Here is a 14,849-nt window from a genome sequence, read left to right as displayed (position 1 = left end):
ATAAGCAGTTACTGATTTTTTATGTGTTTCTATTTCCCTTTTTTTTTTGGTCTTTTACTCGTGCTTCTATTTTGTGAGTAGCAAGATGTAATATTTGGCAACAAAATGATTTGTGTGAAAAAGGAGTTGGAAACAGAGACTTTTCGTTGAAAAAAAATTATTAGTTCATTTGTTAATTTTAACCTCGCTCATATTTGTGTGATCGCTCTCCTGAAAACGTGCTGTAAACATTCCAGGAAGCAGGCGCTGAACCAGTTTGTGGAACACAAGCCCGAGTTCCTGTGCGCGCTTAAGTTCCTCAGGTTATGGGCCTGGTGTTTCCGCTTCCGACACAGACCGGTTTAGGGTGTTCTGAATTGGATGGGGTCTTTCCGAAATAAGCGCACACATACCCCCTTTCTTACTCAGAGTTCTCATTCCTTGAAGTGCAGGAATCTAGAAAAAAGGCAGAAGTTTCTGAACGGTTGTGTCTCATAAGACCAGAAGCCAGTGAACCAGAGCGTTGCCCATAGTTCTGAAGATCACAGAGATGTGGCAATGAAGGAAAGGCTCGCTTCTGTAGGAAGTCAGGACCATAGCTCACTGTGGCTAAGGAGCGGAGTGATGGTCTCCCAGCACGTGAAGCTTCTCTGTCTCCACAGAGTTGAGTTCTTACTTCAGAATTCTGCCTCAGGTCATAGATTCAGCCTGCGGGAGTAGAACCTGGTTTTACGCTCTCACAGCCCCATCGCTGCCTCACCAAGTTCTGTTAGAAGGTCTTGCTCTGGGGTCATTTTGCAAGTGAATGATAGAACTTAGGCCAAGTTGGAGTCCTCCCTCTTGGATCCTCCTGGAATTCAAGAGTGGATTGTTACATCAGTGTTGGGTTTTTCACTCTGTATTTCCTTTTGGCTCAAAATCCATTTTGGGTTTTTCTCAGGGGGAAGAGGTGAATATTTTCCAGCATCCTTGTTTCTCTGTCTTCATCTCTCTTTTTCCACCCTGCCTGATGTACTCACATGTGGAAATAAACCCCCACTTTGATTGGTAGGAAGATACTGGAAGACCATTCATACTTCCTTCTTGATGGCAAGAAGAAAAAAACCTTTTCTGTACCCTGTAATGTTCAGTTCCTGGGAGCCTGCAAATTAAACTGACAGAGGACTGATGAGCAAGAGAAAAGACTTTACTCACAGGTGCACCATGCACTCACACAGGAGTGCTTCCTGATGAGGAACTTGAAGGGGCAGTTAGGATCTGGAGCTTATGTGTATGTTACCCCTAGCTTAGTAGGGGAAAGAGAGTATGGAGCAAAGGCCCTTAGGGGAAGAACACATAGGTTTCTTTCTTTCTTTCTTTTTTCTTTTTTTAAGATTTTATTTATTTTTTTGACAGAGAGAGAGAGAGCGATCACAAGTAGGCAGAGAGGCAGGCAGAGAGAGAGGGGGAAACAGGCTCCCTGCTGAGCAGAGAGCCCGATGCGGGGCTTGATCCTAGGACCCTGAGATCATGACCTGAGCCTAAGGCAGAGACTTAACCCACTGAGCCACCCAGGCGCCCCCAAATAGGTTTCTTTATGAAAGACATAGGAGTTTTTAGGAGAACAAATAGAAGATAAGAAAGTTTGTGAAAAAGTTGGTTTATACGGGCACAAGCAGTCTTTGTTTTTCATGGCCGTGAAACTCCTCAGAGGGGATTTATGGTAGGTTTACTCTGGTCTCTCCCCTAGGGTTAGAAGCCACTCCAAAGAGGGAACTTAAGGTAGTCCTCGTTTCTCAGAAGTTTCTGCTTTTAGTCAGCTCATGGAGGCTCTGGGAAAGCTGCTTTTTGCGTCTTTGGATCTCAGCCGTCTTCACCTTAAAATCATCTCTGTGTCGGCTCTGGGGTTCTGAGCGGGTCCCCACAGTGTCAGCCGGGGAGAGGATCCCTCCTGCATCCCTCTGCTTTCTGGCGTCCTGTGCTGTTTCATAGTGGGTGTCTGAGACCTCTGTCACCCAGCCTGTCCTCAGGCGCCCTGCTAGTAAAGACAGGATCACGTTCCGCATGTCTCTGGAGGCTCAGTAATGCAGAGGTGGACCGGGAATGGGGGCGGTCTTCAGAATGATGGAGGTGGAGCTCCTCTGTTGGCTGCTCACCACACATCTCCCTGGGTCCCTCCCTTCTTTATCTTTGCTTCCTGTCATGCTGTGTCAGTTCTGACCCAGTTGCTGTTCAGTTCTGACCCAGTGATCTTTCACTTCTTTTTCCCTCCTTCCTTCCTTTCCTCTCCCCTCCCTCCCTTCCTTCCTTCCTTCCTTCCTTCTGAGACCAGGGAGTTTTCTGCTATGTACTATCTGGATCATGTCTTCCAGTGTTTTCCTCTCCTCACAGAACTTGTGCTCCATGCTTTAAGAACCTTACCTTGTGTTTACAACAGCCTTGCTGGTCCTTTTACTAAGTTCCCCGGCAGACGGTCCTTCCCTCCGGACTCACATTGACAGGATAAAGCAAGGAGCTTTATCCTGTGCTTTGAGCTGTTCCCCTCCTGTTCTGCCTACGGAAGTGTGTCCCTGGCGTACTGTTTGTCAGCCTTTCACTATGGGGAGAGCTGCAGAACGGATTCTACTGTCACCTGCCGTACAGGCTAGAGAGGGGACCGCGGTGGCGCCCCTCAGTTTGTGCCCTGGGTGCTGCCTGCCCGCCTCTCCACGTCTGGCGGAGCTCCTGACGCCTGACCTGCCCGTGATGCCCCGGGAGACTGTGAGGATCGGATGGTCCCGTTGTACGGAGTCTCAGAGAACACAGAAATGACCCTGTCATGTGCAGTCATGCTGCTAAACCCCAGCCGATGGGTACAATCCTAGAGCCGCCTTTTGCCTGTGTTTCTGGGTAGATTGGTAGTTCTGTGTGTTTAGTGCATCTTCACGAACAAGAGTTGTGCGACACTTGCCCTCATTGTCGGCCGGCTCCAGACAGGCCAGGTTACTGGTTCAGACAGGAGCTGTAAGGTCCAATGTGTCTTTCCCGCACTGCATGAAAATCCGAAAGCGAATGCCCGTGCTGACCCGCAGCACTCGAAAACAGATGGAAGTCGTGGTATACACTAAGCTGAAAGTAGTTTGAGTCAATATACACCTAACATTTTTATTATTTCTTCTCTATGTGTTTATCTGGAAACAATCTCAAACTTCTAGAAAAATGACGTTTAAATTATATAAACAATTTATTACGATTACATTCTTTTTCCTGCTGGATTTCAGAGTGAGTTGTTGGCATGATGACCCATCGCCCCCCAGTCCGTAACCATTTGCTACCAGCAAGGACGCTCTCCCACATAATCAGAATCAGAATGGTGGTGCACACAGGTGGTCCTCACACCGCACTCGTGTCTCCGCTGTCCTAGTGTTGTCCCTCGGGCAAAACCGGGGCACTGGGCTGCCCTGTCTCTTAGGGTCCCCTTGCTCCCCAACAGTTGCTCGGACTTTTTCCTGACCTTCATGACCTTGATATTTGTGGACGGTGGGGACACGTTGCAGAACGCTGCTTCTTCGGGAGTTTTTTTCATGTTTCTGCACGACGGGGTTCAGGGGGTGTATGGGGAGTATCACAGGAGTAAGGATGTTCTGCTCACAGCACCCTGCTGGCTGACGCCCATCTCTGTGCACCCCCTCCCTGGGGGTGTTTACTTTGATCACCTAATTAAGGGACGTCTGCTATGCTGCTGTGGGGCAGAGGCAGCTGGTGGGGGGATGCTCCGTACTATGTAAATATCCCTCTTTGTCAGGCTTTCAGCCTTTTCAGAGCCTTGTTTGTGTCTGTGTGAGTTCAGGGGCTCCTCTTTCGCTTAGTGGGGTGACGTCATCAGCTTACTCTGATGCTCGGGTTGGCCCAGATTTGGCCAGTGGGGACCATACCCAGCAGGCTTTTTTTTTTTTTTTTAAAGATTTTATTTATTTTTTTGAGAGAGGGAAGAGAGAGAACGAGCAGGGGGAGAGGGAGAGGGAGAAGCAGACTCCCCGATGAGAAGGGAGCCAGATGCAGGATTCTATCCTGGGACCCGATATCATGCCCAGAAGCTAACGGACAGAGCCACCCAGAGCCACCCAGGCGCCCCCACGCTCCGCCAGCGGGCTTTGTGTTTATCGCCTTGACCTTTCTCATCAGTGTTTGATACTTGGTTATTTTCTGACCCAGTGAACTGTTCCCGGATCATCTTGTTCTTTCTCTGCCTAGTCCTGGACTTAGCGACCTGTCTGAGGAGACTTGGTTGTTTTTTGTTTGTTTGTTTTTGTTGTTGTTGTTGTTGTTTGTTTGTTTTTGGTGGGAGGAGGTGAAAAACGATATTTAGCAGCCAAGTTTGGACACGTAAGTGCACCGCTGTTGAGGTGTTGTGTCTCTTGGGCTTTCTCGTTGGACAGAGCAGTGACATTTGTGTGTGTGTGTGTGTGTGTGTGTGTGTGTGTGTAGACGTACATATGTGAGTGTCTAGACATACACATGTACAAAAAGAAATTGACATTTATATTTACTTCTGTGTCTGTTGGGTCGGGAGGCCTCATGACCTCCTCCATGGTCTGAATTTTCCTACAAGGGCTGTGGGGACTGAGTGCTATGATTTCACTCTGGGCTGAGACTGATCCCGGTGACGTAGTAAGGACACGCAGCGAGGTCGTGAGGAAGAAAGAGGCAGGTGGGGTCTGGAAGGATCTCCGTGTCAGGCGTCCCTCTGCTTGCTCTGCTTCCCCAGCAGCGGAAGTGACTGTCACGGGACGATTCCATCCAGAGAAGCCCAGGCCGAGGCTCTTCTTGGGAGCTGGTCCCACGGGCAACACGCTGCCTGGTGTGGACCAGCCAAGCAAGCAGGTCCCGTTTTCAGCACAAAACACATGGTTTGCCCAGGCCGGGCGCAGTTTAGCGCCTGGATGACCTCCAAAATGCGGTTCCCAGACACCAGCCATAGCGACTAGCTTCTCTAGAGACTGCAGCGACAGGCCTGCGAGCCTGGCCTTTCTTGCTCGCTTGTGACCGAATTCGAGCTCCGATTCCCCCTCTTCGACCAGCCTAACACCGTGGGGGGGTCCCCTCTGGCCTTTTCCTCTCCTGTATTTGCACCCACCCCCCAACACAAGGGGACACCTGGTTGGCCTGTCTCTACTCTGTTGTGTTTGGTCAGGCCCCGCTCTGGAACCTGTTTCCTGTCCCTTTGTCCCTTCACCCCTATCCGGGCCATCGCACCTGACCCGTGCCGGGCTGTCCACAGGGGCAGACATCCTCTGTGTTCTGAGCAGGACGGAGATGCTGTCATCCTGCCTCCATCCTCACCTGCCACGCGTCTGGATCCTCTTAATTAAGGAGGGCCCTTGGAACAACACCCGTGGGAGAGGGGGAGATGGACCATAGCCCACGGGCTCCTCTGGCATTGGAATGGCCCTCCATGGTCGTCCCGAGGCGGGCCCAAGTGGCCAGGCCCTTTTGCTCCATCACAATGACTCACGGCATGGGGGCTGCCCACAGGAGGGGGGAGGGCGAGCTCTTGGAGCTGGACAGAGCCTCTAGGGCCTGCGTCTGCGCCAGCAGTGGGAATGGGAGGTCCTGGCAGCCCCACCAGTGTTTCCCGCATCCACCCACCCCGGGGCCAGGACACCGTGGGTCCCACCCAGCCTCTCCTGCCTGCACACCTTCCCTGCCCAGTCTCCCTGCCCTCCTCCTCCACCACCATGGCTATTTGATGGGTTTGTTCCAGAAGGGCAGGCAAGGAGAGGGGATTCTGTTACTTTTAAACCATACCAGGATCCTATTTTCATAAACTTGGATTGGCGTTTCCTAAATGAGAAAGGTTTACTAAAACGCTTGCTTCCACGGAGTCGTCCCAAACTAGAAGGGAAGAAAAAGCTGAGCCTTCTCTCTCTCCCATGGGGCATTTGCTCTTGCCCTCTTCACGTCCTTCTAATGTATTTCTGGAAGCTTTGGAATATGGAGGTCTCGGACACCTGTCTTCGGGCCCGACTTCCACAGGTTGAAATTGGATCCGATTTTCACATTTCTCTTGCCTTTTTTTTTTTTAACTTGATATCATTTAATTTTTTAAGGAACTTGAAGAATTTTGATACAGAGCTCTTTAGAAGGGAGGGAGCCCTAGAGCTACAAAACCGTAGTGGGAACAACTGTAAGGGAAGTTGTACCAGTAATGGATTTTTAGTCTGCATTCCCCAGAGCAGGAGGGATACTCCGTGTCCGCGGACCTGTGCTGGTTTTATCGTGAAGCATATCAAAAGCACGGAGCACGAGCCAGCCGGACGTGAACCACGGAGTCCTCCGCAGAGCGCGGGGTGTGTGCCTACATCTAGGGTCAGGAGAGGTCCTAGAAAAATCAACAGTTGTTCAAGAGCGATGCGATTTAAAGCACGATCTTATCTATAAAGAACTGCTTTTTAGTTCTCACTACACAGAAAGCGAAGCTAGGCATTTAAATGCAAGAAGAGTGCAGAGGGGCTGGGATCAGAGAGACCAGAGAATGAACACGAAGTCCAGTTTTTTCAAGTTAGAATTTAATTTCTTTGCTGTTGATACTGTAAAAAAAAACAAAACAAAACAAAAAAAAAAACGAGCTGTTAGGGAAAGGAGTATTTTTTTTCTGGTCTTAAGAGGCATACAGAGAAAGCCTACTTGAACGCAACTCAGGATCAGTTTATTCTATTTTTTTTTTATTTTTTATTTTTTATTTTTTATTTTTTAGTTTATCCTATTTATTTTTATCACCGCCTTACTCTTAGGGAACCAGATCTAGGTTTGAACGTAATACTTCACTTGCAAATTACCAAAGAGATGCTCTCCTTACGTTAACGCTGTTTGCACGAATTACCTGGTGTCCCTGTTGCTTTGCGGCAGGCTCTTGGAAACCTGCAACACAAGTGTGCAAAGCAGGTTTGGCAGAGAGCTCACGCCCATCACCCCACAGACGTGGACAAGCGGGATGGCAGTGTTGGCTTACTTGGCAGTTCACGCCTCTGGATTGTAGTTAGTTTTCCAAAAACTAACCCGAGTGTTACCTACCAAAGGTCCCACTATCTTCCTGGAATATACATTGTTGTTCAGGATTTCAACTTGAGGGCCCCTGCGTGGCTCATTTGGTTGAGTGTCTGCCTTTGGCTCAGGTCATGATCTCAGGGCCCTGGGGTGGAGCCCCACGTTGGGAGGGAGTCAGCTTCTCCCTGTCCCTCTGCCCTCCCACCTCTTGTTCTCTACCTCTCTCTCTCTCAAATAATAAAATAATACCTTTAAAAGAGATTTCAACTTGAAAATCAGGGTGTACCTCTGGGGCATAGTTGAACAGGCCCCGTGGTTTTAATGCATTCTTTGTGGCGGTGGACTCTGGGTTCCGTGACGTGTCAGTTAAATAAGCACTGGTCTAACAGAGACGTGTGTGAGTGTTTTGTACCAGTGATAACTTAAAAATGTGTTGACAGGTGGCTCGAACCTACATCAAGTACTCCCCTTTCCAGCCAAGCACTGTTTACGTGGTTATCCCTGTAAGTACTTGGCCCAGGGACTCCGTGCCCATTTTGAACCCAGTGTTCATTCTGCCTGCTTTCCCGAAGAGCTGGTCTCCATTGATGCTGGTGACTTCACTGCGGGTGGTTTTTCTTAGCAGGAGACAGTGTTTTGTTTTTGTCTTTTGGTTTTTTTCCCTCAAACGTGATGAGCAGCAGGTGACAACATCTGGATTTCCGAAGGGTTCTGGAGTGGGTGTTGAACCGCAGACACCACAGTGAGCCATGCCACGCGGAGCTCTGTGGCAGTGGTTCGTCGCGGTCGTGGTGCACGTGGTGCTTTCCTAAACACACTACTCCAAGCTCCAAAGGAACGATAAAAGCAAACGACAGGGGAATCACACACAGCCTACCTTAGGGTTGGAAAATAAAGGGGCTACTTTCAGAACATGCCGTGTGCCCAGCAGGTGTGAGTAACTGTGTGGTCTTGTCACTCTTCCTCATTTCTAGGTACAGAGGCAAAACGTACCGCGCCGTGGCCAAGATCGTGCGGACGTCTGACCAGGTAGCAGATTTCTGCCGGCGGGTTTGTGCCAAGCTGGAATGCTGCCCAAATCTGTTTAGTCCCGTGCTGGTTTCGGAGAACTGCCCGGAGAACTGCTCCATTCACACCAAAACCAAGTACAGTAAGTACAAAGCATGGAAAGGAGATTGGGCTGGGGGTTAGAGGTAGTTGGTGGATTTAAAAAAAAACAAAACAAACCTTTGAATAACTTTTCATGGGATTGCTATAAAAGAATTCTTTAAAATTTGCTGTGGCCGATACGTGTCCTAGCCCCATGGAGGGACAGGATGGCAAAGAAGCGATGGAAGGGTGGGCTGTGAATTTTGGGCACTGGCTGAGTTTGGAAACTTACCCGGCTGAGAGAGAGTGGGTGAAGCTGGTTCTTCGTTGCCGCTGGTAACCAGCATCGCTTTCATGGTCCTCAGGCTGAGGAACTACAGACCCTGCCTTTGCCCCTCCGGACGGGGGTGAGCTCCTTGTCACAGCCTGCACCCCCCACCCGCTCCCGTCTGTATCTCCTTCTCTGAGCTCCTGGATGAGGCTGCTGGAGGTACAAAAGCGGCCCGCACTGTTCCCGGGACTCAGGGTTGCCCCCCACTCCCTCCACCTTTGCTCTGACCACTTCCTGGCAGGATTTTCACACTGTCCACCACACGCGTGTGGTTCCTCTGCCGCCTTTAGTGGCCTCTCCCAGGTCCCATCCTTCCTCAGCTCTGGCCTTTGTCTGCAGGCTTGGTGGCCTGGGGATTTGCTCTCCCAGCCTGCATTCCAGCCACCGGCACATGAACGGGACACGGGAGTGCGGTCCACGTGCTGGGAACCCCAGCCAGCTGAGACAGATCAGTTTGTGTGTCAGAACCAGGAATCTGAACCACCATTTGGAATGTGAATCTCCTTGCAGTTTTCTCTGTATGGATGCGTGGATATCCTAAGAACTCCTTTCCGCCCCATTCCTGCCAAGAGTCAGCACCCTTGTCTGTGAGGTTGGGCCACTGGGCATTCTGCACCCGTGCTCACGCACGGAGAGCCAGCGGTGTGTTGGTAGGACGCGGGGACATCACCGCCCTCTGTGGAGAACTTGTTTCCCCTCACATTACGTTTGGCCAGAGGAGAGACCACCCCCCTCCCGGAGTACGCTGTTCAGTAACAGACGGGAAGAAGTGGGGTTACCCCAGCTCGAATTAAATATGAACGAAATGACTTGGAGATTTTTCTGGGTATTATGTGATGAAACATCAAAATCCTGAGACCCCTAGGTCAGCGTAAATACTGCTGCAGATTGAACGGATGCTCCGGGGGGACGACAGAACCACCATGGGGAAGGACTGGGAGCACTGAGGCCAGCAGTCCCCCCATTGTAAGCCCAGGACTCTGAAAGTGTGTTGCCCCTTTGTTGTATTCGGTCAGACTCCGATTTCCAGCATCCGGCTTCTAGAAAACCACTGGTAGGCGTGTGCTGTGTTTTCTCAGCCCTCAGATCAGTTTCTTGGCTGTTCCGGATGATTTGATATTTATTCTAGCTGTGCTGGAAGGACAAGGCGAGCTCAGGGTCCCCTGCTCCTCCACCATCTTGACTGCCCTGGGTTCTAGAAGACCAGACAGGTCTTGCCCACATGGGGCTCTTGGGTGTGAACAGGTGCTTATTCATTCGTGACTGGTCCGTGGGGACAACCGTGAAGCCTTGATTGTCTTGCTCCGTGGGTCATACTGGTCTCATTCTGCATGTGAGGCAACAGAACGCCGGGGCCGGGAGGCGTTCCCGGGGAGTGCAGGGGCGCGGGCACCCATGGCAGCCACGCTCCGCCACAGAGCGCGTGCTCCACTGAAGCCTCGGGGCTGTGTGTTTGGGTGTTTTCTTAGCTCCTTCCAACCGTAGATGAAGGTTGCCTTTCTGCATGTGGTTTTAGATGGAACAGTAGGGGTTATGTTGTGGGACAGCCGAGACTTTGGGCGATGGGTCTCGATTGGGATCATAACTGAGAATTGGGTCCTTAGTAGTGGTTTCAATTAGTTGAGTATACCTTTAATTTATAAAATGCAGCGGTCGTTACTGGAAATTGCTAACTGACTCTGATGGGTGCTGTGCATGTGACTAGAGACCTGTATCGAGGTGCTGGCAGGGCTGGTTCCTCCAAAGGCCTCTCTTTTTGGCTGCTGTCCTCACAACTTCCCCCTCTGTGCACTTCCCCTTCCTCCCTCTGTTCTGCTTCCCATAAGCACACTGGTCCTGTGGGATGAAGGCCCTACACTTTGAAGACCTTCATCACCTCCTTACAGGCCTTGTCTGCACATACAGTGCCGTGCGGGTAAGAGCTTTAACGTGTGGATTTTGAAGACACACAGGTCTGCCCCTAACACTTTCTAACCACGAGGAACGGGAGAAACGTTCGGAATGAAAGAATGGTCTTTCTCTCTTTTTCTCTTCTCCTCTTCTCTCCTGCCTGATCTTCCTCTGGTTTCTCTGTGTCCACGTCCTACGTGTGTGCGATCGTTAGAAGACATTTTTGATCCCCTCTCTCCTCGCAGCCTATTACTATGGAAAGAGAAAGAAGATTGTGAAGCCCCCGATAGGGGAAGCCAGCACCGAGAGCGGACACCCGAAGCCCGCCAGACGCAGGAAACGGCGAAAATCCATGTTTGTGCAGAAGAAGCGGAGGTCTTCTGCCGTGGACTTGGCCGCAGGCTCAGGGGAGGTACGTCCTGCTCAGGGCACCTTCCTGCACGTGCCCGGGAGGCACGGTGGCTCTTGGCCGGGGCTGTGGCCCACGTGCGATGCCAAGTGCTTGCAGACTCTGGGTACCGAGCCCGGCGCTTCAGCCACTGAAAGCAGACCCCGCCTGCTTGGCCATGTGGGCCAGGAGAGGGCCGCGACGGGGACGTGGTGGGGATGGCTGGATGGGCCTTGCCGCACCCCCCAGAGGGTTTGCATGGGGCCAGCTCGGCGGGAGGAGGCCTCCCCGGAGTCAGTGCTGTCCCTTCTCCCCAGGAGAGCGAGGAAGAGGATGGGGATGCCGTGGATGAGGACACTGGCAGCGAGGAGACCAGCTCCGAGCTCCGTGATGACCAGACAGATACCTCTTCAGCCGAGGTCCCCTCCACGCGGCCCCGGAGGGCTGTCACCCTGAGGAGCAGCTCGGAGCCCGAGCGCCGGCCACCCGTGGAAAGGCCTCGAAGGGCCCGGAGGGCGCAGGCTGCCTCCTGTACCGAGGGGGCAGAGCAGGGTGCGGCCACCGTCCAGGACCCGGCTGAGGTAATGGCCGCGGGCCCCAAGCTGGGCTCTGGGGGGCCGGGGCTGCACGCAGGGTGTCAAAGAAGGAAGGCCTTGCCTGGGGGCTCCGTGTTTAAACCAGCAGTCGCGGCAGCTCCAGCCTGGTTCCCGAGCCTGGGGAGAAGGGCTGGGGATCGCCCACCCTGGACGGAGTTCCGAGGGAGGTCATGGCACCTGTTTCTCCAGAAGGTTTTCCAGCTGCAGAGGATCCTTGTCAGGGGAACAGACAGACTAGGCCCTCAGGGTCCCGTGGCCACGAGGCTTCCCCTTCACAGGAGACCTCTGTGATGCTATGACTCAGTCAGCATATCCAGTCTCCCCCAAGCCTGCAGGCTGTCTGCGGTCAGCTTGGGGGTCACAGGCACCATCGTCACCAGCATAACTGCAGAAGGGCTGGCTGACTCCTGCACGTTCTCAGGCACCTTGTACCCTCCTCTCTCCAGTCGGAGATGCTCCTCCCGGTGCAGGCCCGAGACTTCCTGAACTTGGTTTCTAGCAGCTGCCCTCACGGCGCCTTTTCTTTTAACCTCTAAAGGCACACGAGTCATTGGAGGCAAAATCGTAACCCAGATGAGCTGCTGTGAACGTCCCTATGGTCTGTCCGGTGCCTGGGGAGAGGCCAGAGGGAGGAGGAAAGTCTGGCTCAGGTCCGCAGGGTGTACCCAGTGTCCTGCCGCCCCGGGGGTGTTCAGGTGACCCCCTGCCTCCCTTCTCCCGCCAGGACACAAAGCAGGAGGAGGAGGAGAGACTCATTCTGGAGAGCAACCCGCTGGAGTGGACGGTGACCGACGTGGTCAGGTTCATCAAGCTGACGGACTGCGCCCCACTGGCCAAGATCTTTCAGGAACAGGTGTGCTTGTCCTGCCACGGCGTTTGTTTTATGTTCTTTGTTCTTCCATTCTGGCTGTTTTTGGGGACCCGGCTCTGGCAGGGCACAGGTGCTTCCTCGTGACTGCAGGGGCTGGGGGACGGAAGCCTGGCTCACACATCATCCCCGCTGACACTTCCGTGGGGGGCTCTTTGCTGCTCAGCAGAGACGCGAGTCCTGGCTTGGGCTCCCCTGTCAGGGGCTAGGAGCCTGGGGCCATCTGGCCTTCGTCGCCGTCAGGGTCAGGGCGGTTCTCCGTCCTGCAGGAAAGCCATCTTTGAAAGGTTTCTGTCTCCCTGGGCCACCCTTTTCTCAGTCCTTCAGCTAGAAAGAGCATCCCTTGGGCTCCTTTTCACCCAGGCCCGGGGCAGCACTGGGGGCCATGCTCTGTAGCAGTGAGTCTTGGATGTAGAGGGACGCAGACACCCGGGTGCTCAGTACTGTGCCCTCTGGCACCCCCAGGTCCCTGCTGGTCTGCCGTCTCTGCTCCCCACTTTACGTTGTTGGATTCATACCATCCAGAGCTTCTCATTCTGTTCAGCAGGAGAAACAGGGAAGGGACGTGTCCTCATCTTCCAGAGGCAGAAGCCCTCCATCTGCCCTGTTTCTCTCGATGCCACTCTCTTCACTGCTTTTGCCTCATTCTTTCGCTCTTTCCTTTGTAACAACGTTAAAAACCTGTGGGACGTTAGGTTCCTGCTAGCGATGGGTCCACGCAAAACGATCAAGATAATCTATACTTTAGAGGAATTTTGATTCTGCTGATGAGACAAGGAGAATTATAAAGTGTAAGACGTGCTTTGAGCCATAAAAAAGGTATTTTTTTTATGTTGCCCCTTAAATTAATATGGAAACAAATGGCCCGTCTTGACCCAAGCCTCCCACGGAAGCTCCAGTGGAAGCCCGTGACCCACTCTCCCATGTTCGCGTGAAGGTTGTTACTTCTCACAGCGTCTCACGGAGTACGTGTGTCTCTCAGGCGTTCAGATGTAAGGACGGTGCCGTTCACGTAATCCATTAGAGGTGTGTCTGTGCGGCCTTTTTTTAGATTATACAAACCGGTATTCTGGGAAGAGGGGAACTCAGGCATTCAGTCAAGAAGGAAAAAGAAGCCTCTGATGCCTCTGCACCCAGCGAGTCCCCCAGATCTCCTTCCAGGCCACTGTATGGAAAGCAAATTGATGCAGTTCCCAGGGGAGGGTGGCTCTTAGCATTCAGAGGTCCCATGTGGTCAGCCCCAGAGCCGCCCGCAGACACGGACTGCATGCACGGGAAGGCGTGAGTGGCAGCCGTGGGGCTTTGCCGTGACCAGCACTTCCTCTGAGTGACACAGAAACGCATGTAGGAAAAAGCTATATCAGACATAACCTAGTAATGAGCCCGTCCCTTCATTTAAAACACTCAGACAGGGAGAGAATCGCTAAGAACCGTGAAGGCTTGTGTGTTTTGAGCCATCTCCTATCTCGGAAACAAAAATAAAGTGGTAGATTAAACTCCTGCTAAAAGCTTTGGCTGACGTGGCATTTTCCCAGGTGGCCATTTGTGAGTGAGTGGTGGCCCAGCGAAGACACTGAGTGCCGGTGACCCAGAGCTTAGCATGTGGGGCTGTTTGCTCGTGTGTTTGTTCCATGCACAGGGACGGAGTGTCTGCTCTGGGCCTTACGATGTGGAGGGTCGTGTTCCAGATTAGTCTCAAGCTGTGTTTTTGCCTTATTTCACGTTTGGACTCCAGTGCACACTTTGGCTGGAAATGGTTTTCAGCCGGGCTGTGGCCGACGGCACAGCACTCTCCCGCCCCAGCTGCGGGTTAGTGGGACGGCGAGAGGGGAACGGGCTTGCATGCCGCCACTTTCACCCGCTGGTGATACGAGGCGAGAACGTGGAGACAAGGCTGACTTGGGAGAAAGGCTAAAATGCTACGAGTGCCGAGTTGTCCTCACTTGCACTTCTAAGCCCAGCTTCTTAGGGTGTGCCAGAAAGTTCCGAGCCTTCCCAAGCCAAGGTGTCCGAGACGTGACGCATGCCCGCCACCTTCCCACTCCCAGAATCAGGCGGCGGGCAGAGCCCTGTCTCTCACCTTCTCCTCTCACACCAGTTAAAAACTCGGTCCTACTATGGACCTCCTTACTTCTCTTAGAGACGGGAGAATACGTAGACTCATCGATCACAGCTGTGTTCCGGTTCATTTCCAGCCTCACGGTAGGCCTTCCCTCGGCTGTGGTAAAAACCTACTGCCCACCGTGCTGTCCACAGCGCATGGGACCTGAGCCCTTTACTGTTCAGTTGGGCCCGTCATTACTAATTTTTGCAAATTTATTCAGTCGTCTTTGAGCCCAAGTGCCCTGTGGTCCTGCTTCGGGAGGCCTCCAGTGGGTCCGTCCAGCCACGGCGTGAGGTTTCCGATGACCTCAGGCAGACAGTGGCTTTGTTCCCCAGCGTGGGAGAAACCCCAGGGCATGGTCCGGCGACAGCAAAGTGCACTCATTCCTCATGAAGGTGTCAACTCAGGGCTGTCCCCACTTTATGGGAGGGCATGCCTTTAATTCTGAAATGTTATGGCAACAGCTTAAAATGTCTCTACTCCGTCATTTCATGCTGCTGCAAATGTGTACATTATACAGTAAAACTCCACACATCTCTAACTAAGAAAAACGCGAGACTCTTAAACAGGGGGTGGCCCTCGCTCGTTGCCGTACGGTG

The 14,849-nt window shown here is 52.5% G+C and overlaps 1 protein-coding gene across 1 annotated transcript in view; it reads left to right on the top strand.

Annotated features, from left to right (window-relative positions):
• The window catches only part of LOC111158607 (Scm like with four mbt domains 2), a 204,817-nt gene that overhangs the window by 180,156 nt on the left and 9,812 nt on the right, over nt 1-14,849 (top strand). Inside the window, exons 18-21 of the mRNA XM_022520745.1 lie at nt 7,959-8,134; nt 10,540-10,706; nt 11,000-11,263; nt 12,003-12,131. Coding sequence (XP_022376453.1) covers nt 7,959-8,134; nt 10,540-10,706; nt 11,000-11,263; nt 12,003-12,131 — 736 coding nt within the window. The remainder of the gene's footprint in view (nt 1-7,958; nt 8,135-10,539; nt 10,707-10,999; nt 11,264-12,002; nt 12,132-14,849) is intronic.

This window comes from Enhydra lutris, unplaced genomic scaffold (assembly GCF_002288905.1).
Source record: "Enhydra lutris kenyoni isolate GAN:26980312 unplaced genomic scaffold, ASM228890v2 scaffoldscaffold61, whole genome shotgun sequence".
Taxonomy (NCBI): Eukaryota; Metazoa; Chordata; class Mammalia; order Carnivora; family Mustelidae; genus Enhydra; species Enhydra lutris.
The sequence above is the reverse complement of the archived record's forward strand: the minus strand, read 5'-3'. Positions and strand labels throughout refer to the sequence as shown.